Source organism: Nycticebus coucang, chromosome 8 (genome assembly GCF_027406575.1).
Source record: "Nycticebus coucang isolate mNycCou1 chromosome 8, mNycCou1.pri, whole genome shotgun sequence".
In the NCBI taxonomy this organism is placed as follows: Eukaryota; Metazoa; Chordata; class Mammalia; order Primates; family Lorisidae; genus Nycticebus; species Nycticebus coucang.
The window spans coordinates 106278380-106300147 of NC_069787.1; the positions used below are offsets into that span (position 1 = coordinate 106278380).

The following is a 21768-nucleotide window of genomic DNA, read 5'->3' on the forward strand; positions in this document are numbered from 1 at the left end:
CATACAAACGAATAAAAACCCCACACAAAGAAGCGCATAGGTGAAAAAGTGTAAGTTTCAACTTTTGCTCTATGTGTCTTCTACTTGTGAATAAGCAGTACAGGAGAAACCATCTACAAAGACCCAGGAGACTTCCGCCCTGCCTCCCTCACCTAGACTACATTTCCCAGAATGCCGCAGAAATGGCGTAAACCGGAATTGGCTCCCAGCCGCTTCCGGCGCAAGTGGTTTCGGGTACTCATGGCGACTCTCAGGTTTCCTCCGTTGCTGCGGAGCGTCCTGACAAGTTCTTGGGGTTCGGAGTGGGTCTGTATCCGGGTCCGAACCCAGCCCCGGCTCGATGCCCTGCTCCAGCCGCTTCCCTCGCTTTTCGAAGTGGGATTGCCACGCCGCGGGTTCGGCTCCGAGGCGGGTAAGCGATCTGCTGAACTACCCAGAATCTGATTCTGCTGGTGAAAACCACTCCGGGTCCTTCTCGCAGCTCATTTTCCGATTTAGCCGGCTTCTTTCTGTACTTGCAGAGCTTGTCATCGCCTACATTTGTTCATTCATTCGCTCATTAAGCCTGCAATGCCTAATTTCCGCTAGTTGCAGAGCACAGATCTAATCTGAGTGGGCATAGCAAACTAATACTAACACGGACTTTCCCCTGAGGGAACACATAGTCCCTTGGGGAATTGGCAGTGCAGTGTGACTCGGACTGAGAGAGGGAACGCACATAGAGGCAGTCAGACTGGGTTCCTGGAAAATAAGACTAAAGCTGACACCTGGTTAACTATGCTAAGGAGAAAGCCAGAAGCATTTCAAGCAGAGGGGGCGGCATAGGCAAATGTCCAGAAATAAGACTGAACACCGGTATTTGGGGAACCCATTTTGAAAGTAGGATTGATAAAGGCTGGTATAGCTTAAAAGGAAAAATCAAGATCGTTTTTTAGGTTTCTGGCTGTAATAGTTAAGCTGAGGCTTGTCCCATTTATACCAAGAACGTTTGCGTGTGGGGTGGGGTGGCCTGCAGAGGGCAGGAGTGTATGAGGTCGGGAGATGGGAAGGGAGACAGAATTAAACCCGTTTTGGACACAATTTTTTTCATATTTTCTTTTTTTGTTGTTTACTTTTGATTAATATAAGGGCACATGTGTTACATTGTTTGTTAGGAAAAGTCAGTTGTATTTGAGTCCTTCCCCTAGGAGATATGCTGTATATCCTTACTTTGTACCCATTAGGTAGGAGCTTACTGAGTTCCTTTCCTCCCTCCCCCGCCTTCTTAATTTAATTGTGTTTTTACTCTAACGTGGGCTGTAGTTGTTCATCTGCTAGTTTCAAATTAGTATTGAGTACACGGGATGCTTGTTTTTCCGTTCTTGAGATTCTTTACTAAGAAGAATGTTCTTCAACTCCATCCAGGTAAATACAAAAGATCTCAAGTCTCCATCATCTTTCTTTGGCTGAATAGTATTCCATAGTATACATATACCACTGTTGATTAATCCCTCATGGGTTGATGGGCACTTGGGTTATTTTCATATCTTTATGATTGTGAATTCAACAGCTATAAACATTTGAGTGCAAATATCCTTATGTTAAAATGCTTTTTTTTTTTCTTCTGGGTAGATACCTAGTAATGGGATCACAGGATCAAACAGTCTACTTTTAGCTCTTTGAGAATTCTCCATACTTCTTTCCAAAAAAGTCTGTATTAGTTTGCAATTGTACCAGCAGTGTTCCTGTCTCTGTGTACCCTTGCCAAAATCTGCAGCTTTGAGACTTTGTGATGTGGGCTGTTCTCCCTGATGTTAAGTGATATCTCAAGGTGGATTTGATTTCATTTCTTTGATGCTTTGAGATGGTGAGCATTTTTTCATGTGTTTGTTGGCCATTCTTCTGTCTTCTTGGGAGAAGGTTGTGTTCATTTCTTTTTGTCCAGTGACTAACTGGGTTTTTGCTTTTTTCTTGTTGATTTGCTTGGTTTCTTGCCCTTTGTCAGATTCATAACATGTGAATACCTTATCCCATTCTGAAGATTGTTATTTGCTTTGTTTGTTGTGAATCTACTAAATTTGACCTGCCTGGGCAACATAGTTAGACTCCATCTCTTTCAAAAAAAAATTTTTTTTGAGGTGCCTTTGGGATTCAAGTGTTCACTGTGCAGTTAGATATAAATTGAGGAACACTGGAGTACAAATGGTAACTAAAACTTGGCACATGGGCAAGATTGTCTGAGGAGAGAATAGTTTTGAACATCTAATGTGTGCTGGACACTCTGAGGGACCCTGGCTGTCAGAGATAAGATAAGGTTCTGGTCTTCAGAGAGCACATCATTTAGTGGGGGACATAGTGATGTTGGGAGCCATTGGTGAATTTTAAGCTTGTGAACTGTCTTAATTACCTTTTTAACGGATTATGCTTGTTGCTCTGTGAAGAATGGTCTGTAATGGAGCCAGAATGGAGGTAGGGAGGATAAGGCAAGGGATGAGGATGATATTGACTAGGGTAGTGACAGTGGGAAATGGAGGATTTAAAAGAGATTTATGAAGGATATCAATTAGTATGTTCTATGTCAGTTTTTTTGTTTTGTTTTCTAGGCTTTTCTTTTTTTTTTCCGGTAAAATGAGGATAATGGTAGTATTTACCACGTGCAGTGGTAACAAATGCCCGTGGTAAGCCTTTAATAAATGCTAACAGTTATCATTACTGTTGTTATTACTACTGCTGTAGGCTAGAGCTGGAGAGTAAAGAAGTTAGGAATGACTGTAAGGTTTCTGGCCTGATGACCTACTGAGTAGGTTCTGAGATAAGGAACAAAGGAAAAGCAGGCTTGAGACAAGAGAAAGTTGGTTGGTTTTGATTCAGAAATATTTAATGTGAGGTGTCCATTGGGTAATTGGATGGAAGATGGTCTTGACTGGAGATTCATATTTTAGAGTTTCTAGCATATAAATATAATTAAAGTCATAGGGAGGGGAGGAGAGCACCTCCAGTGAGAATATTTGAAGGGAGAAAAGGATATAGTTCAGAATCTTGAGGGACACTAACAGTTTACGGGACTGGCAGAGGAAGAGGTGACTGGGAACAAATAGCTTTTTGTTTTTTCCTAATTGAAATGGAAAACAAGTTAGGTAGTGGAAGAGGCAGACTACATGATGTAGAGCCAAGATTTGAGTCTCCTCTTCTGGGGCTCTTCCATGACACCTTATTGGCCTGTTTAGTATCATGTCCAGTGACCCGAGCCACTCTTTCCTAGCTGCAACCCCTTAGCCTAGAATTTTCTTCTCTTTTTTCTCTGGTGAGGCCCTTGGGATGCTTTCTTTGGCCCTTTCATGCCCTTCCCTCCTCCAGGCTATGTTTAGTTCCTTCCTCTGCAATCACACAGCCCTTAGGCTGAGGAGCGTTGTAATAGATCGGGAATGACCTAGGCTCTAGAACCTGACAAACCTTTGCATAACTCATAGCTCTCCCACTTAATAGCTTGTTGTCTTTGGGTAGGCTTCAGTATCCTCATTTATAAAATTGGGATAATAATAGCTATATGCTTGTCATAAAAGAGACAACTCTGTAAATGGTCGCAACCTTTATTTATTAATTACATTAATTACTCTTTTGTTTCCGTGAATATACTTTTTATTATGAGTTTGACTTTTTTTTTATTGTTGGGGATTCACTGAGGGTATAAGAAACCAGGTTATACTGATTGCATTTGTTAGGTAAAGTCCCTCTTATACTTGTGTCTTGCTCCCAAAAGGCGTGTCACATACCGAGACCCCCCCACTCCCCTTCCCCCCTTTCCTCTCTCTGATCTTCCTTCTCCCACCCCCTCCCTCCTTCCCACTCTCTGCTCTTCCTTTTCCCCACCCCCTCCCTCCTGTCTCTCTGTTTTGCCCTTCCCCCACCCCCCACCTTGTACTAGGTCATTAATTGTCCTCACATCAAAATTGAGTACGTAGGATTCATGCTTCTCCATTCTTGTAAGGCTTTACTAAGAATAATGTCTTCCACTTCTATCCAGGTTAATACAAAGGATATAAAGTCTCCATCTTTTTTAATGGCTGAATAGTATTCCATGGTATACATATCACAGCTTGTTAATCCATTCCTGGGTTGGTCAGGGCATTTAGGCTATTTCCACTTTGGCAATTGTAAATTGAGCTGTGATAAACAGTCTAGTGCAAGTGTCCTTATGATAAAAGGATTTTTTTCCTTCTGGGTAGATGCCCAGTAATGGGATTGCAGGATCACATGGGAGGTCTAGCTTGAGTTCTTTAAGGTTTCTCCATACTTCCTTCCAAAAAGGTTGTACTAGTTTGCAGTCCCACCAGCAGTGTAAAAGTGTTCCTTTCTCTCCACATCCACACCAGCATCTGTAGTTTTGAGATTTTGTGATGTGGGCCATTCTCGCTGGGGTTAGATGATATCTCAGGGTGGTTTTGATTTGCATTTCTCTAATAATTAGGGCCAATGAGCATTTTTTCATATCTTTGCTAGCCATTTGTCTTCTTTAGAAAAGGTTCTATTCATGTCTCTTGCCCATTGATGTATGAGATTGTTGGCTTTTTTCATGTGGATTAATTTGAATTCTCTATAGATCCTAGTTACCAGGCTTTTGTCTGATTCAAAATATGCAAATATCCTTTCCCATTGTGTAGGTTGTTTATTTGTTTTGATTGTTATCTCCTTAGCTGTACAGAAGCTTTTCAGTTGAATTAAGTCCCATTTGCTTATTTTTGTTGTTGTTGGGATTGTCACAGAATTCTTCTGTTTTGAAGTCCTTTTGCTTCCTCCAGTAGCCTGTTTTGGCAGAGACTGAGTCTATATTTTCATCAGAGTGAATGCTTGGTAAACTTTAAATAAAGGAATGAATGAATGAATCTCACAGATAGCTTTATGCAGTGCCAAGGTAGACATCATGGTAATAGTTCTTATTGTTAACTTACTTTTCTATTTAGGGGTCTTGTTGGCTTGCTATTTTTGTCACCTTATTTATTAAAGTACATTTTAACAGAATCTGGTAGATCAGAGATCAAGAAACCTACATTTATGGATGACGAAGTTCAAAGCATACTGATGAAGATGACAGGCTTGAACTTGCAGAAGGCTTTTAAGCCAGCTATACAAGAACTGAAGCCACCAACCTATAAGCTGATGACCCAGGCACAGTTGGAAGAGGTACATGAATGCAGGCACATTGCTGGGATACCTTTCTTTCTTTAAGGGGTTAAACAAGATTTCCAGAGGTCCCCTCCAGATGCATATAGCTGCTCTTCCTAGTGAGGCACTAGTGAGGAAGAAAATGTTACAGTAGGCAGGCAGAGAGGTAGGGCGCATGGTCAGAACTGAGGAGACTAGGGTAATATGTATCAGATCTGGGTGTCCAGAGAGTCTCCTCTCTGCTCTCAAACCAGCCTGAGCCTCCTTCCTTTTCCCTGCGTTCTTCAGTATCCTTCTAGGAGAAACATTTGCTGTGAGCTGCCTTGGGGCTGAAGCTTTGGTGGGATTATGAGATCCTGCTGAACAGCATCCTACTCCAGGCACCAGTGTCCTTCTGCAGCCATGGGTACTGAGTTCTTTGTGGAAAATACTTTGATGCATGAATATATGAAGCATTAATTTCCCTCTGATTCAGAAGTAATTTATAGTCATAGCAAAAAATCACGTATCTAATAGTAGATCACATCAAGAGTAAAAAACCGCCTTTTCACCTCTCAGAGATAACACTGTTAACAACGTGGTATGAAGCAGTGTAGTCAGTGGTTAAGAGCACGGGCTCTAAGGTTGGGTTTCCTGGGTTCAAATCCCAGTGCTGTAACTTCTGAGCAATTTAACATCTGGTTGCCTTTATTTTAGCTTCCATAAAATGGAGATAACTATAGCATGTAGCTTATAAGGTATTTGGGTCATTAAATGAGTCACATATATTCAGGATATTTGAATGGTATCTGGCAGAGTGAGCACCCATTAAATGCAGTTCTTTACTCTATTTCAAGCAGCTTTTGAAGCCTGGCTCCGTCAGAGCATTCCTTTGCATAATGGTGGAGCCTGTAGCTCTCAGCCACACCACAGAGGCAAAGACCAGGGCTTATAAGTCCATGTTTGGTTTTTCACTCACTGATGTATAGCTACAGCCTTCTTTTCTTTGCAGTTATTAGCGTTTTTGATTAGTGTCTGCTTTTATCAGATGATCCTTTTGGTCTGTAATCTTTTGGCTTTCTTAAGAAATATGTTATTTCATTAGGCTACAAGACGGGCAGTTGAGGCAGCTAAAGTACGATTAAAAATGCTGCCTGTTCTGGAAGAACGAACACCAATAAATGACGTGTTAGCTGAAGATAAGATTTTGGAAGGAACAGAAACAGCCAAATACGTGTTTACTGATATATCATATAGTATACCACACCGGGTGAGTATTGTATCTAATTGCAAAATGATCTTTGTTTGAAATACCATGTGGGGATGGACCTAAGGGACTCTGATGCTTCCAAACTGGAATTTGTCTGACTGGGTGAGATCCTTTAGGAATTATAAGGAGGATGAGAAATACAGACAAGTCCCAAATCATTGTATTACTGTTTCCTTACAGATTATAGACACAGTATATTCCACATTGGCTGCAAAGTGACAGAATAAGGGGTATACAGACAGAACCCCACAAGGCAAAGGGAGGATGAGATTCTTTTTGCCTAGTTAGATTGAGTTCCTTAGCTGAAGCCTTTTAAGACAGTGGAGTGTTTCTGTTTTGTTAATTTCCTTGATGATGCCAAATAACTCAGACTTCCAAAGGATTTTCATCCTCTACAATGTTCAGTAAGTAAAAATGACAGAAGTTTCTCAGTTTTCAGACATTACCTCTGATGTAGTTGTTATTTTCTGGCTCTTCTTTCCTTGTTGCCAGTAGCACTCTGACACTTTAAAAATGGGTCAGTTTGGTATTTGAGCCTTTGCAAGCAAAGAATAAAAAGACGGTAATATACAATTGAACCTACAAAATACATTAGGATGGTAAAGACTGCTGAGTTTGGGAGAAGGGCCAGCCATATTATGTGATCTTTTATACATATGATGATAGTTAGAAAACAGGATTTGAGCTATGTCCATGCCTGTAAAACATCCATCTGCATATCTGACATAATGAATGAGGATCACAAAGTTTTCATCTTAATTAGAATTTTTGTGTGTATGCTGCTTTAATATATGTCTGCAATACTAAGAAGGCTGGTTATGGGAACATTTATGTAACTTCAAAAAGGAGAAAGAAACTTAGAATTCAAGTTTCTCCAATTACCTAAATCCTTTTGAGGTAAAACTGTGTTATTTTCACATCTGGTGTATATATATATATATATATCTATATATTTTTTTTTTCTAATTGCAGTGTTTGAAGAAAGCTTTAATTACACCATGCCCAGAACACATTTAGAGACTCATACACCTCTGAAAAGTTGACAGTCATTAGCATCTAATTAATTTATACATTATCAGCTATCAGCAATATGCAGAGCTCCACGTGTGTTACTCTCCATGTTGCAAAAAATTACAATCCATGGTTTTTACCCTTTTCCAGTTACATAACAATATCTGAGAAGTATAAGAATTGTGTATGTGCTAACTTGCCAGCTGGATATTATAAACAGTGGGTAGAATTTAGAGGAAGCAGTCCCATGGCCCAGATTTGGCAGGTGGAGGAGTGGGGAGATAAGAGTCAGGTGGACCAGTCAGTAGAATTAAGAGCCTGCATTCTTGGGTTTGTTCCTTTTATCCCAAGGACTTTAAACATAGATTGTAAAGTAGTAAAATCTGTTCAGGTGAGACTTTGAGATAAGGAAATATTTTGAAAAGGTCATGTAGCACTTCTTTCCTCTAAAATAGATTTAGATGAATCTCTTTTTTTTCTTTAGTTGAACCATTTCATATATTGAACTCACCTTATCACCACAGTTGGTACTTACTAAGTACTTTTATTTTAGGTTTCTGACTGCCATATTCATAGCAGTGATTAGTGAAGAAGTGTGAAACCTCACCAAGTCTTTGAGGTTTAAAATTATCATTGAACTCATATGCATGATTGCATCTTATGTTTCCTAGTTGCGCTTTATATTGTTGATTGCAAATTATTCTTATAATGGTCCTAGTGGGACACATGAACTAAAAATAAGTTCCCACAAACTCATCCTTGATTATGTTTTCTATTTTAGGAGCGTTTTATTGTCGTTAGAGAACCAAGTGGCACATTACGCAAAGCCTCTTGGGAAGAACGGGACCGGATGATACAAGTTTATTTCCCAAAAGAAGGTCGTAGAGTTATGCCACCAGTAATTTTCAAAGAAGAAAATCTTAAGGTAAGGTGACTTGGGTTTTATATTTTAGTCACTGGTGATGGTTTCTTTGAACTGGTTGGCTCTGTGCTGCCTGGCATTTGGGCTTGTTAAACACAGGTAAACATTTCTAATGGTAAGCTTGGCTAGGGTTTCTCTCTCCTATAATTGGCTTAGCTGGGATTTGAATCCAGGTGTAACAATTACAAAGCCCAGGTTATTTCTTTATGCCGCTTAGTGAGCACAGATGTAGCCTGTATTTAGATGGGTAGGTCTGTCATAGCATCAAGACAAGTGCAGAACTTTTTTATTCTCATCTGATTCCAACTCTGCTATGTGGTTTTAGACTATGTACAGCCAGGACCGGCATGTTGATGTCCTCAATCTCTGCATTGCCCAATTTGAGCCAGATTCCTCTGAGTATATCAAGGTGTGTATATTTTATAGTTTGTAATATACAGGCTTAAGTCTAGTTATGAGTAAGATATTTAATCTAACACAGTTTGATTGTAAGCCTGATATAGGGAAAGGGAAAATCTGAAAATCTATCAAGTACAGATGTGTGCCAGACATATATATTTTATTCTTAGAACAATCCTTGATCGTTGATGAGGAAATTTAAGCTTGGAGAATTAAGTAGCTATGCAAACTACTTCATTAAGGTTGCATAGCTAGTAAGTGGTAATGTGTTAGCAACCAAACTTGTGACAAAGCTTATTCTCTTTTCAATTTACCATATAGGAACAAAGTTATTTACCAAAATTTGCCAAAGTGCAATGTGTGTTTCTTACAACTCGATAAATACTCATTAGTACCATCTATGTGTAAGATATTGTTGTGGGTAGTATAGTTGATGCCGGGAACTAGGTTAGGAACTAGGTGGTTTGAAATTAAGCTGGAAAGTGGATGGGGCCACATCATGATGACCTCTGATGCTAGGCTGAGGAATCTGGACTTTGGTCAGCAGGCCTTTGAAAACCTTTTGGACAGAGGAATGCCCTCATCAGAGACCTCATATAGGAGGATCAGTATAACTGAAGGAACCTTAGTTAATAACATGGAATAGGATAGCTGAGGGAATAGAGTAGTTAATGGGATAGGGGAAAGGGGGAGTAGTGAAAAATGTTCTTTATTTCACTTCTCCCTCAGTGACCAAGAAATGGGTGGCACACTATTTCCAGTAGTCTATTTATATGTAAGAGGTACTTAATATATAGTGCTTGGCTGCCAAAAAGTAATCAAAAGGGCTATACATGTTTCATAGAACTTAACTCCAGACTGCCACACACTTTGACAGATTTGCTGTCATTCAGGCAAACTCTTCTGTCTTACTAGAACCCTCCATTCCACCTAAGGTGCGTGATACAAGGAATGGTTTAAACCAAATCTGTTATTTTCTTGATCAGCACTCCTGTGCATTTCTGAAGACTTGCATTTTATGTGGATATAGGTTCATCATCAGACCTATGAAGATATAGATAAACATGGAAAGTATGACCTTTTGCGTTCAACACGACACTTTGGTGGGATGGCTTGGTATTTTGTAAATAAGAAAAATATTGATGGTTTGCTGATTGACCAAATTCAGAGAGATTTGTAAGTATGATCTTAGTAAGTAAAAGAATCATTGTTATTGCCCCAACAGTTCATCTGTATTTAAGTTGTGATACTTTTCCTGTGGTTAAAGTATATTGTCTAGTAATAAAATGCTTCACTTTCCTCAACTTGGGCTTGGTTCTTCTAGCATACCCTACTTTTCCCACTCTTTGCTTTTATGTTACAGATTCAAGTGGCTTTGGATCTGTAGTGTATACCTTGAATATTGACTTATCCTGGGTTCACCAGTGCTCCTGGGTGTCAGTGAACTGTCCAGATACATAAAAGGCATTTATTTTTTTATTTTATTTTTTTTATTAAATCATAGCTGTGTACATTGATATAATCATGGGGCATCATTCACTAGCTTCACAGACCGTTTACCAAGTTTCACATACACCCTTGTAAGATGCACCGCTGGTGTAATCCCACCAATCCCCTTCCCTCTATCAACCTTCTCCCTCCCTCCCCTCCCTTTCCCCCTTCCCCCTATTCTTAGGTTGTAACTGGGTTATAGCTTTCATGTGAAAACCCTGAATTAGTTTCATAGTAGGGCTGAGTACATTGGGTGCTTTTGCTTCCATTCTTGAGATACTTTACTAAGAAGAATATGTTCCAGCTCCATCCATGTAAACATGAAAGAGGTAAAGTCTCCATCTTTCTTTAAGGCTGCATAATATTCCATGGTGTACATATACCACAATTTATTAATCCATTCGTGGATCGATGGGCACTTGGGCTTCTTCCATGACTTAGCAATTAAGAATTGGGCTGCAATAAACATTCTGGTACAAATATCTTTGTTATGATGTGATTTTTGGTCTTCTGGGTATATGCCCAGTAGAGGTATTACAGGATTGAATGGCAGATCTATTTTTAGATCTCTAAGTGTTCTCCATATCTCTTTCCAAAAGGAATGTATTAATTTGCATTCCCACCAGCAGTGCAAAAGTGTTCCCTTTTCTCCACATCCGTGCCAACATCTCTGGTCTTGGGATTTTGTGATATAGGCTAGTCTCACTGGAGTTAGATGGTACCTCAAAGTAGTTTTGATTTGCATTTCTCTGATGATTAAAGACGATGTGCATTTTTTCATATGTCTGAAGGCCGCGCGCCTGTCTTCTTCAGAGAAGTTTCTCTTCAAATCCCTTGCCCAGCCTGTGATAGGATCCCTTGTTCTATTCTTGCTAATGCATTTGAGTTCTCTGTGGATTCTGGTTATTAAACCTTTGTCGGAGACATAACCTGCAAATATCTTCTCCCATTCTGAGGGCTGTTTGCTTGCTTTACTTACTGTGTTCTTGGCTGTGCAGAAGCTTTTTAGTTTGATCAAGTCCCAGTAGTGTATTTTTGAAGCTGCTTCAATTGCCCTGGGGGGTTCTCCTCATAAAATACTCGCCCAGACCGATTTCTTCAAGGGTTTTCCCTGCACTCTCCTCTAGTATCTTTATAGTTTCATGTCTTAAGTTTAAATCTTTGATCCAGTGAGAGTCTATCTTAGTTATTGGTGAAATGTGTGGGTCCAGTTTCAGTCTTCTACAGGTTGCCAGCCAGTTCACCCAGCACCATTTGTTAAATAGGGAATCTTTTCCCCACTGAATGTTTTTAATTGGCTTGTCAAAGATTAAATAACGGTAAGTAGCTGGATTCATCTCTTGGTTCTCTATTCTGTTCCAGACATCTACTTCTCTGTTTTTGTGCCAGTACCATGCTGTTTTGATCACTATCGATTTGTAGTATAGTCTGAAGTCTGGTAGCATAATTCCTCCTGCTTTGTTTTTATTTCTGAGTAATGTCTTGGCTATTCGAGGTTTTTTTTCTGATTCCATATAAATGAAGTATTATTTTTTCAAGATCTTTAAAGTATGACAGTGGAGCTTTAATAGGGATTGCATTGAAATTATACATTGCTTTGGGTAGTATGGACATTTTAACAATGTTGATTCTTCCCAGCCATGAGCATGGTATGTTTTTCCATTTGTTAATATTTTCAGCTATTTCTTTTCTTAGTTTCATAGTTCTCTTTATAGAGATCTTTCACGTCCTCTGTTAGATAAATTCCCAAATATTTCATCTTCTTTGGCACTACTGTGAATGGGATAGAGTCCTTAACTGTTTTTTCAACTCAACTATTGTTGGTATATATAAAGGCTACCGATTTATGAATGTTGATTTTGTAACCTGAGACGCTGCTGTATTCCTTGATCACTTCTTAGAGTTTTGTAGTAGAGTCCCTAGTGTTTTCCAGATACACAATCATATCATCTGCGAAGAGCGAAAGTTTGATTTCTTCTGACCCTATATGGATACCCTTGATCGCCTTTTCTTCCCTAATTGCGGTGGCTAAAACTTCCATTACAATGTTAAAAAGCAATGGAGACAACGGGCAGCCTTATCTGGTTCCTGATCTGAGTGGAAATTATTCCAATTTAACTCCATGTAATATGATATTGGCTGTGGGTTTGCTGTAGATGGTCTCTATCAGTTTAAGAAATGTCCCTTCTATACTGATTTTCTTTAGTGTTCTGATCATGAAGGGATGCTGGATATTATCAAAAGCTTTTTCTGCATCAATTGAGACAATCATATGGTCTTTGTTTTTTAATTTGTTTATGTGCTGGATTACATTTATAGATTTACGTATATTGAACCAGCCTTGAGACCCTGGGATAAAACCAACTTGGTCATGATGTATAATTTGTTTGATGTGTTGCTGGATTCTGTTTGTTAGGATCTTGTTGAATATTTTTGCATCTATATTCATTAGTGATATTGGTCTATAATTTTCTTGTTGGGTCTTTTCCTGGTTTGGGGATCAGGGTGATGTTTGCTTCATAGAACGTGTTAGGTAGTCTTCCTTCTTTTTCTACATTTTGGAACAGGTTGAGTAATATAGGTACTAATTCCGCTTTAAAAGTTTGGTAGAATTCTGACGTGAAACCATCTGGTCCCGGGCTTTTCTTTTTAGGGAGGTTTTGTATGGTTGATGCTATTTCCGAACTTGATATGGGCCTGTTCAACATTTCCACTTGATTCTGTCTAAGTCTTAGAAGGTGATGTGCTTCCAGGTATCGGTCAATTTCCTTCAGATTTTCATATTTCTGAGAATACAGTTTCTTGTAATATTCATTAAGGATTTTTTGGATTTCTGAGGAGTCTGTTGTTATTTCGTCTTTGTTGTTTCTGATTGATGAGATTAGAGATTTTACTCTTTTTTTCCTGATTAGGTTGGCCAAAGGTTTATCTATTTTGTTGACCTTTTCAAAAAACCAGCTTTTTGATTTATTGATCTGTTGTATTATTCTTTTGTTTTCAATTTCATTTAATTCTGCTCTAATTTTGGTTATTTCTTTTCTTCTACTGGGTTTGGGGTTGGAATGTTCTTTTCCAGTTGCTTGAGATATCCCATTAAGTTGTTAACTTCCTCTCTTTCTGTTCTCTTGAGGAAGGCTTGCAGTGCTATAAATTTCCCTCTTAGAACTGCCTTTGTCGTGTTGCAGAGGTTCTGATAGTTCGTGTCTTCATGGTTGTTTTGTTCCAAAAAGTTGGCAATTTCTTTCTTAATCTCATCTCTGACCCAGCTATCATTCAGCATAAGGTTATTTAACACCCATGTTTTTGTATGAGTATGCAGATTCCTGTTGTTACTCAGCTCAAGTTTTATTCCATGGTCGTCTGAGAAGATGCATGGAATAATTTCTATTCCTTTAAATTTACTGAGGTTAGACTTGTGACCTAAGATGTGATCGATTTTGGAGTAAGTTCCGTGGGCTGATGAGAAGTATGTGTATTCAGTTTTGTTGGGATGAAATGTTCTGTAGATGTCTGCTAAATCCAAATGTTGGATGGTTAGGTTTAAATCTAAGATTTCTTTGCTCAGTTTCTTGTTGGAGGATCTATCCAACACTGCCAAAGGAGTGTTGAAATCTCCAACTATTATGGAGCAAATCAAGTTGCTCATGTCTGTTAGAGTTTCTCTTATAAATTGAGGTGCATTCTGGTTGGGTGCATAGATATTAATAATTGAGATCTCATCATATTGAGTATTACACTTAACAAATATGAAGTGACCATTTTTGTCCTTCCTTACTTTTGTTGGTTTAAAGTCTATTGTATCTGCAAATAAAATTGCAACACCTGCTTTTTTCTGGTTACCATTTGCCTGAAATATGGATGACCATCCTTTCACCCTGAGTCTGTATTTGTCTTTTAAGTTAAGATGTGACTCTTGTATGCAACAAATATCTGGCTTGAGTTTTTGTATCCAGTCAGCTAACCTATGCCTCTTTAGAGGACAGTTTAAGCCGTTCACATTAATGGAGAATATTGATAAGTCTGGTGAAGTTTTGGGTATTGAGTTTTTCAAGAGTCCAGTGGGCATTTTTAATCCTTTCGCCAGTATGGAAATTGGAGTTTGATCCGAAGTTTCTGAGTGAGTTTACTTTTGTGGTATAGGATTGGGTTGGTCATTTTGGAGGATAGGTCTAAGAATATCCTGAAGAGCTGGTTTGGTTATGACAAATTTCTTCAACATATGAATGTCATTAAAGTATTTAATTTCTCCATCATAAATGAAACTCAGTTTAGCTGGATACAAGATCCGGGGTTGAAAGTTATTTTGCTTTAGGAGAATAAAAGTCAGTGACCACCCTCTTCTGGCTTGAAAAGTTTCACCAGAGAGATCTGCAGTCATTCTAATATTCTTCACTTTGAATGTAATGGTTTTCTTTCTCCTGGCAGCTTTGAGGATTTTGTCCTTCATATTAACTTTAGTGAAGTTAATTATGATATGCCTGGGGGATGTCTTACTGGGGTTGAGTCGTGCTGGGGTTCTGAAGCTGTCCGCTATCTGAATTTCAGAATCTCTAGGCATGTCTGGAAAATTCTCTTTCATAATTTCATGCAGAAGGGCCTCTGTGCCCAGCGAGGCCACTTCATCTGTTTCTGGAACTCCTATGATTCAGATATTCGCCTTCTTCGAATTATCCCAGAGTTCTCGGAGAGAATGATCCATTTTTGCTCTCCATTTCTCTTCCTCTTTGAGAGTTTCGGAGCGTTCAAAGGCTTTATCTTCGATGTCAGAAATCCTTTCTTCTGCTTGCTCCATTCTGTTGCTGAGGGATTCTGTTGTATTTTTCGTATCTTGGAGGGCTGAAAATTCTTGCTTCAGTGTGTCTAAGTCTTTGGTGGTTTTGTCTTTAAATTCGTTAAATTCTTGAGACAACTTTTGAATTTCTCCTTGAATTCCTAATTCCACTTTGTTAATTTTGTCTGCAATCCAAATTCTGAATTCGATTTCTGACATCTCAGCCAGTTGTTTATAAATGGGATCTTCAATTACATCTGGCGTATCTTTCCTTGGGGGGGGTTGATCTATTCTGGTTATTCATGTTACCAGAGTTTTTCTGCTGATTCCGCGCCATGGTTGTTTTACTCCCTTTGATTTTTTCCCCTGGGGCTTTGTCGAATGCCTGTACAGTGTTGTGTCCTGAGAAACTGGGGCCCTGTCTGGTGTGGTGGGGCTAAGTGGTTCTTTCTTGTTTCAGCTGGTTTCTGTTCCACGTGAAACAGATACTCTGGATTGAATTCTCAGCTGTGGAGAAATATCAGCAATTAAGTCACATCACCACCCACCGGCAAACAATTGGAAAAAAAAATCAAACCTTCCTACCACCGTGCACCCAGGGCACCACCTGATTTGTCCTCAGGCAATTGGTTCAGTTCAAAAAGTCGAAATCAATTGTCTCAGTCTGCACCTGTCTCGGGTGAGAGAGTTTAAGAGGTCTCTGGGAACTGGATCACAGGGGTCTGGTGACTACTCTGGTGTGGCTTGCTCCACTGTCACACCCAGTCACTGATATCCCTGCTGTTTGCTGACCCAGTTGCTTGTAGTGAATCGGTACTCCAGGAGTTTGCACCTGCCTGAATCACAAGGAAGTCTGCCAGGCCGCTGCGCTCTGCCTCTCTCTAGCAGGAGGAGGTGAGGCCTGACAACCTCGGGCGTGTGATGAAGGTTGGGGGGTTTTCACTCAGGTTCAGTCTCGCCCCTGATTAATGTTACAGAACAGAACAACTCTGCAGTTCCCCTGCAGAAGAGAAGCTGAACCGAGTTCCAAATCATCTTGTCTTCGCTCTTGTATTGTCTGTAGGCTGACAATCCCCTGAGGGCCAGGTGCGTCTTAGGTTTAGTAAAGCGGACTTCTGGGTCAGCCCTGCCCTGGGAGTTTCCCCGGTTTGCAAGTTGGAGTAGCCTCAGGCAAATCCTATACTCAAGAGTCTCTGGTTGCCCAGGGAGACGGGGGTGTGGCTTCAGAATACTCGTGAGCCGTATTGCTAGCAAAAGAGGGCTGCTGTTTTATGGCTCAGGCAACCGCTGCTCCGGTGTAGCTCCCTTGCGGCCAACCGTCCTCTCTCCGCTCCCGTACCCCAGAGTCTGCACCAACCAGCTGCAGCCCAGCACTGTCTACACCCCTCAAGCAATCGCCCAAGAGTCTGGACCCTTGGGGGACAGGCCTCCAGACCTTGGAGCGAGAGCAGAGGGGAGCGCTGGGAGCCTGGGGTTGCGGGGAGAGAACACACACAGCTTTACACAGTTTTATGCCTGGCCGTATTGTCACCAAAAGACGGCCGTCGCACTGTGCCTCAGGGAACTGCCACTCTGGTGCGGTCCCCTCTCTGCCAACCGGGACTGGCCTCCAGACCTCAGTGTGAGCAAAGGGGAGCGCTGGGAGCTCAGAATTCCAGGTAGAGGCTATATGCAGTTTATACAGTTTTATGCCTGGCAGGAGGACGCCGTGGCACCCTAGTGGGGGAGGTAGGTCCAGTTTTTAGAGGGTCTCTCCCGTGGAGTGTAGTGGGAGGACCTTTGAACTCTGCCCGGTTGTGGGGCACTCTGAGCCGTTCTCATGGGGGAGGGTACTACCGTCTGCTTGGTGATGGATTTTGTACCTTTTGTTTGTATCCTTGTGGTCGCAGCTCACCACAGCAGGGTTGACGTGCGTTCTTCAACCTTCTCTCTTAGTGCAGCTCAAATCCACCAGGTTACTTGCTGAATTTTTGTCCTTTAACTCTCCTACTGGACGGGAGCCTCTGTGGAAAGCTGGCTTCAGTTAGCCATCTTGTCTCCTCCCCCCATAAAAGGCATTTAAATAGGAAATGTAAGAAGACATAAACTCTGGTGGATGTTTGTTTTCTGGTAGAATGATAGGGTTTTTCTTTAAAAGTCATCATTTAACTTATGAAAAGACTTTTGCTTTTGCAAGATTTTTAAGGCATAAAAAAAAAATTCTCCCCCCAAATAGTGCAAAACAGAGATTGTTATATTTTATCATTGAGCTGGGGTGCTCCCAGGCTTCTAGCTGAAAATACTGTCCTTTGTAACTTTTGATAACACTGAAGAAAAATTAATTTTGATCACTTATCAGTTGAGTTAGGAAGGCCAAAATCACAAGGAAAAAAAGAAACCAGCATGGCTGCAATAAGAAAGTCAACTTTTCACAAAAAGCCCTTGCTGGACTTGAAAGTTTAATCTACAGAAAGGTTTGGTGATTATTACCATCTTTGAACTGTTAGTTTTTGATTGACAGAGTATCCTACGTGTAATATGAACCATACAGAGGTAAGGCATTTTGTATTGGAACTTTCCACATGCATTGTCTTAGAAGTACAGCCCACATTTGGAAATGGCATCCTTTCTTTTAGAAATAGCATTCCTAATGATTCTAATTTCCAAGCCATCCCATTTTACCAGCATGTGTAGTGTAATCCCAATCAGAAGGCAGAAACAGACAGTCATACTCTGTATGAAGGGGGCTGGTGATGACAGGGATGCACAAATAACCTGTCTTTATTTGCACTATCTCCTACGAATAAATCTTGTTTACAAAGTTTCTTGAATGTAATCATTCTGAAATTATTTTATTAAAACAGTATGTTTTTATAAAATAGCAGAGCAACAGAAATGTTTAAGTTTGAAAATGAAAGTTCTTTACTGAGTGGACTAATATATGATATTATGTGATAGTGTTCTGAAGTGCTTCCTGCGTACCGAAAGTAAGTTTGAGTACCTACCTAAACTTTCCTGCTGTGCCTGTGTAAAGCTCTCCCTGTGGTAACAGAACAGGATAATGAGCTTACTGCCTATCAGAGGCTGGACAGTAGAGGGTGCTCATCTTCACTGAATGGAGCCCAGGTCAAAACTGAGGTTCTGTACATATTTCAGACTCAAGTCCCACTATTGGTTTTGTAGTGAGACCCTTTTAAAAATCTTTTTGAAAATATAATTTATTTGCTCTTAATTTCAAATATGGTTTGGGTCTTAAGCTAAATTTAAATTATTCTGCAGGACACAAGCCTTTCACTTTAGCATGAACCTAAAGAAGCCCTAAACTTGATTCTAATAGGTAGAAACCCAGTTAACCTCTTTATAGGGCCACATGGTTAAGCCTGAAAGGGAATTATTTTTATCTTTTATTGGCGAGGTAGTTTGTTGCCATGTTTATTGTACTTTGTTAGATTTTAACGAGCATAGTGAACATTTTTGATTTTTTTCTCCTTGAAGAGCTTTACCATACAAACAGCTCTGGTTTCTCAGCTTTTCCAAGAGATAGCTTAAAGGCATTTGCCCCTTAGGATAAGCCCAGAGCTTTTCTTCTCAGGTCACCATGGCTTTTGGAATTCTGTACCTATTCTGTCACCCTACTCTTTATTCCCCAGCTCAGTTAATGGGAAAGCAGGGAAGGTGAGAATGATAGCTGGGGACAGGCACTGAGTTAGGGTATTCTCAGCCCCAAACCCCAAATAGAAGCCAGTAGCTCCTAAGTATATACAGTACAGCCTCAACATGAGCGCTTTGGAAGGGCTGTTTTTATATATCACCCCTAAGCTTTGAGGTGGCAAATGGTAGGAGGTATCATTTGTATTAGAAGATAGTGATCGTTTTGTTTGAGGAAGGTTAGGGTAGTTTTAATGTTGATAAAAAATTGCTTATGTACATAATTTCAAATTTGCTTTACTGGAATGCTAATTCTTAACTAATGTGTTCGTATGAATATTCAGGTGGCCTAGAATCTGTCCTTGGACTCCTAGGGGACCTCTTATAGAGGCATTAACTACTAATTCAGTCTTTTTTTTTGGCCAGGGCTAGGTTTGAACCCGCCACCTCCAGCATATGGGACCGGTGCCCTACTCCTTGAGCCACAGGCGCCGCCCTACTAATTCAGTCTTGATGAATATTTGTTAGCAGTTGTCACTAAAGGTAAATGACTTTGAGGTCCTTATGACCACCAGCCTACTACTTATGTGGGATGAAGTATTTCTGTCCTCTGAATTGGACTGGATTATTACATGCTGGTGGAATGGGCTGGCCTGGAAATCATCTACCATTAGGAATGTTGTTTTGATGAGAAACGGTATGTTCCATTTCCAAAAAGAATACAGCAACATTTGGAATATATTCACTTTCTTAAATTTGGTACTTCCTGTAGTGACTCCTGCCCTACCTATCTCACAGAATTTGTGTGAGGTCTAAACTAGTCAATTTTCCTGAAAATGCTTTTCTAAACTAGTCAATTTTCCTAAAAATGGGGAGGGAAGGGGGGAGGTGGGTGGAGGCAGGGTGATTGGTGGGATTACACCTGCAGTGCATCTTATAAGGGTATATGTGAAACTTAGTAAAAGTAGAATGTAATGTCTTAACACAGTAACTAAGAAAATGCCAGGAAGGCTATGTTAACCAGTGTGATGAAAATGTGTCAAACAGTCTATAAAACCAGTGTGTGGTGCCCCATGATCGCATTAATGTACACAGCTATGATTTAATAAAAAAAAAAAAAAACAACCAAACTTGGTGCACATTTTTATAGGACTGTGGTGCAAATGAGGAAAACCCCTGGATAACATCAAGCTTTTTCATTCTCAGAACTGATGATGCCACCAGCTTGGTCCAGCTGTATCACCTAATTCATCCAGATGGCCAGTCAGCTCAAGAGGCCAAAGGTCAGGCTGCTGAGGGAGTAAATTTAATTAAGGTAAGGTGTCTTTTTCCACATTGGTTGTTTTATAGTGGTAATTGAGTTGGGAGAAATTCAGAAGTAGGTCATATTTAATGGTCACTAAATAGATTTGTGAGTATGGAGCATTTATGGTATATACAGTCCCATTTCTTCAGTCTAGACAGTAGAAACAGATGGGGTCGAGGTGGGGGAAGACTGCAGTAAAGGAGGACAGGTGTTCAGAGAAGTTTGGATAGTAGGGGCAGCAGCCTTGCTCTTTGGAGCACTGGAATAGCTGAGCTACATGTGAAAACATCAAGTCACCAGCAGCACAGGGTGAAGGATTAAATTGTGTATGTCCTCAAGAGCAGTTTTCCATGCTTCTGTGTTGTCTCTTCACATGAGGGGGAAACCAAACAGCCAGGTATCAAAGAGGGATGTGGTGGTGCTTAGATATTACCAAGCTTTAGTTGTATTATCACTCTGGGATTGTATATCTCTCAAAACCATGGACTTAACATAGATTTAACTGTAGATGTTTAGAGTGGAGTTTCTTCAGTAAGGGAAGGGGAGACAATTATATAATTTCTTCTAATGCTTAGAACAGACATGGTTTTGTGGAACTAGCTTCTGTTCTAGTAATATTTTTTACATTCTCCAAAACAGTTATAAGGCTTACTGAGGATAAAAATGACTTGTGATGATATACTAGGAAGAGCAGAAACTATAGTAGTAATCCTAATTTTCTTTGATAAGCCAGATAAAGTGCAGTGCTTTTGAAGAAAACCTTTAAAGTGAAAAATTAGTTTCCTCTTATCCTGCAGATTTCTTTCTAACCTAAGGGTTTTCATCATTTTAATCTAGCAAGTTAAAAGAGACGGCAGCCATACTATGATACTTCTGGTGCTTAAACTGTATTCAATACTATTTTTCTGTTCATGTATCCTTATTTTTAATGGGGAAAAAATTATTGTGAAATTTGGAAGAACTTTTTAACCAGGACTCTTCTTTGCTACTAATAATGTTTTAAAACTCGAAACTTTGTCTTATTTGCTTTTTTTTACTTTAAACAGGTCTTTGCAAAAACAGAAGCACAAAAGGGAGCGTATATAGAATTAACACTGCAGACTTATCAAGAAGCATTCATTAACCATTCTTTAGCATCCTGAAAATATTTTCAAAATGCCTTTCGTTTTGTTAAATACTGACTCAATTTCCCTTTGTTAATATTGTGCTGAATGCTTAAAAATGTCAAGATTAAAAGGATCTGCTTTGTAGTTCTTTATATATAAAGAAAAACCTATCACTCTATTTACTTTCCTAGGTTACAAGGGGACAATTGAGAAATATATTTCAGTACTGGATATCAGTTTCTCTAATCACATTAGATAAATGCACGCTTTGAAAAGGAACAAAAGTACTATGCATTTCTCTTTCTGTATTTGATCAAATAGGTTAGCAAATAATTTAGACTAAGGTCAGAGGAACAGAGATTTTAGAACCTGATTTCAGAAATTGATAGCTTTTTAGAGTCATGCTACTCAAGTTATACAAACTGAGAGGAATGATGCAATGAGACCCAAAAGGGGGAGGTTTTTAGAGAATTATAAGAAAAATGTGACTGATAATACAGAACCTCCAAAGTTGACCACCACTGTGCACTGACCATCTCCTGAGTTGATCTAATTTTCATAGACTAGACATGCACCACATGTACTCAATGGAAGTTCCTTATGTTGACCACCTCTGTATGTTGACCAGTTGCTTATATTCCCTTGGGTAGTCAACTTACAGACGTTGTACTGTATTTGGAAAAGCAGGTGTAGTTATGCAAAGAAAAGAGAATATAGGGCTGATCCCTAGGTGAGCTGCAGGGT

The 21768-nt window shown here is 39.8% G+C and overlaps 1 protein-coding gene across 1 annotated transcript; it reads left to right on the forward strand.

Annotated features, from left to right (window-relative positions):
* The first annotated feature begins 209 nt into the window (after nucleotides 1-209).
* MRPS22 (mitochondrial ribosomal protein S22) lies at nucleotides 210-21086 on the forward strand. Its single transcript, XM_053598437.1, has 8 exons — nucleotides 210-412; nucleotides 4997-5160; nucleotides 6227-6391; nucleotides 8184-8327; nucleotides 8650-8733; nucleotides 9754-9899; nucleotides 19819-19927; nucleotides 20965-21086. Exons 1-8 carry the CDS (start codon nucleotides 241-243, stop codon nucleotides 21058-21060), a joined length of 1080 nt encoding a protein of 359 aa, XP_053454412.1. The 5' UTR covers nucleotides 210-240; the 3' UTR covers nucleotides 21061-21086.
* The last annotated feature ends 682 nt before the right edge of the window (nucleotides 21087-21768 follow it).

Excerpts from the sequence above, each read along its gene's own strand:
- MRPS22 (XM_053598437.1), top strand. The coding sequence starts at position 241 with ATGGCGACTCTCAGGTTTCCTCCGTTGCTGCGGAGCGTCCTGACAAGT. Across the intron at positions 5,161-6,226 it reads CCCAGGCACAGTTGGAAGAG|GCTACAAGACGGGCAGTTGA; the intron begins GTACATGAATGC and ends TTATTTCATTAG. Across the intron at positions 8,328-8,649 it reads TCAAAGAAGAAAATCTTAAG|ACTATGTACAGCCAGGACCG; the intron begins GTAAGGTGACTT and ends ATGTGGTTTTAG.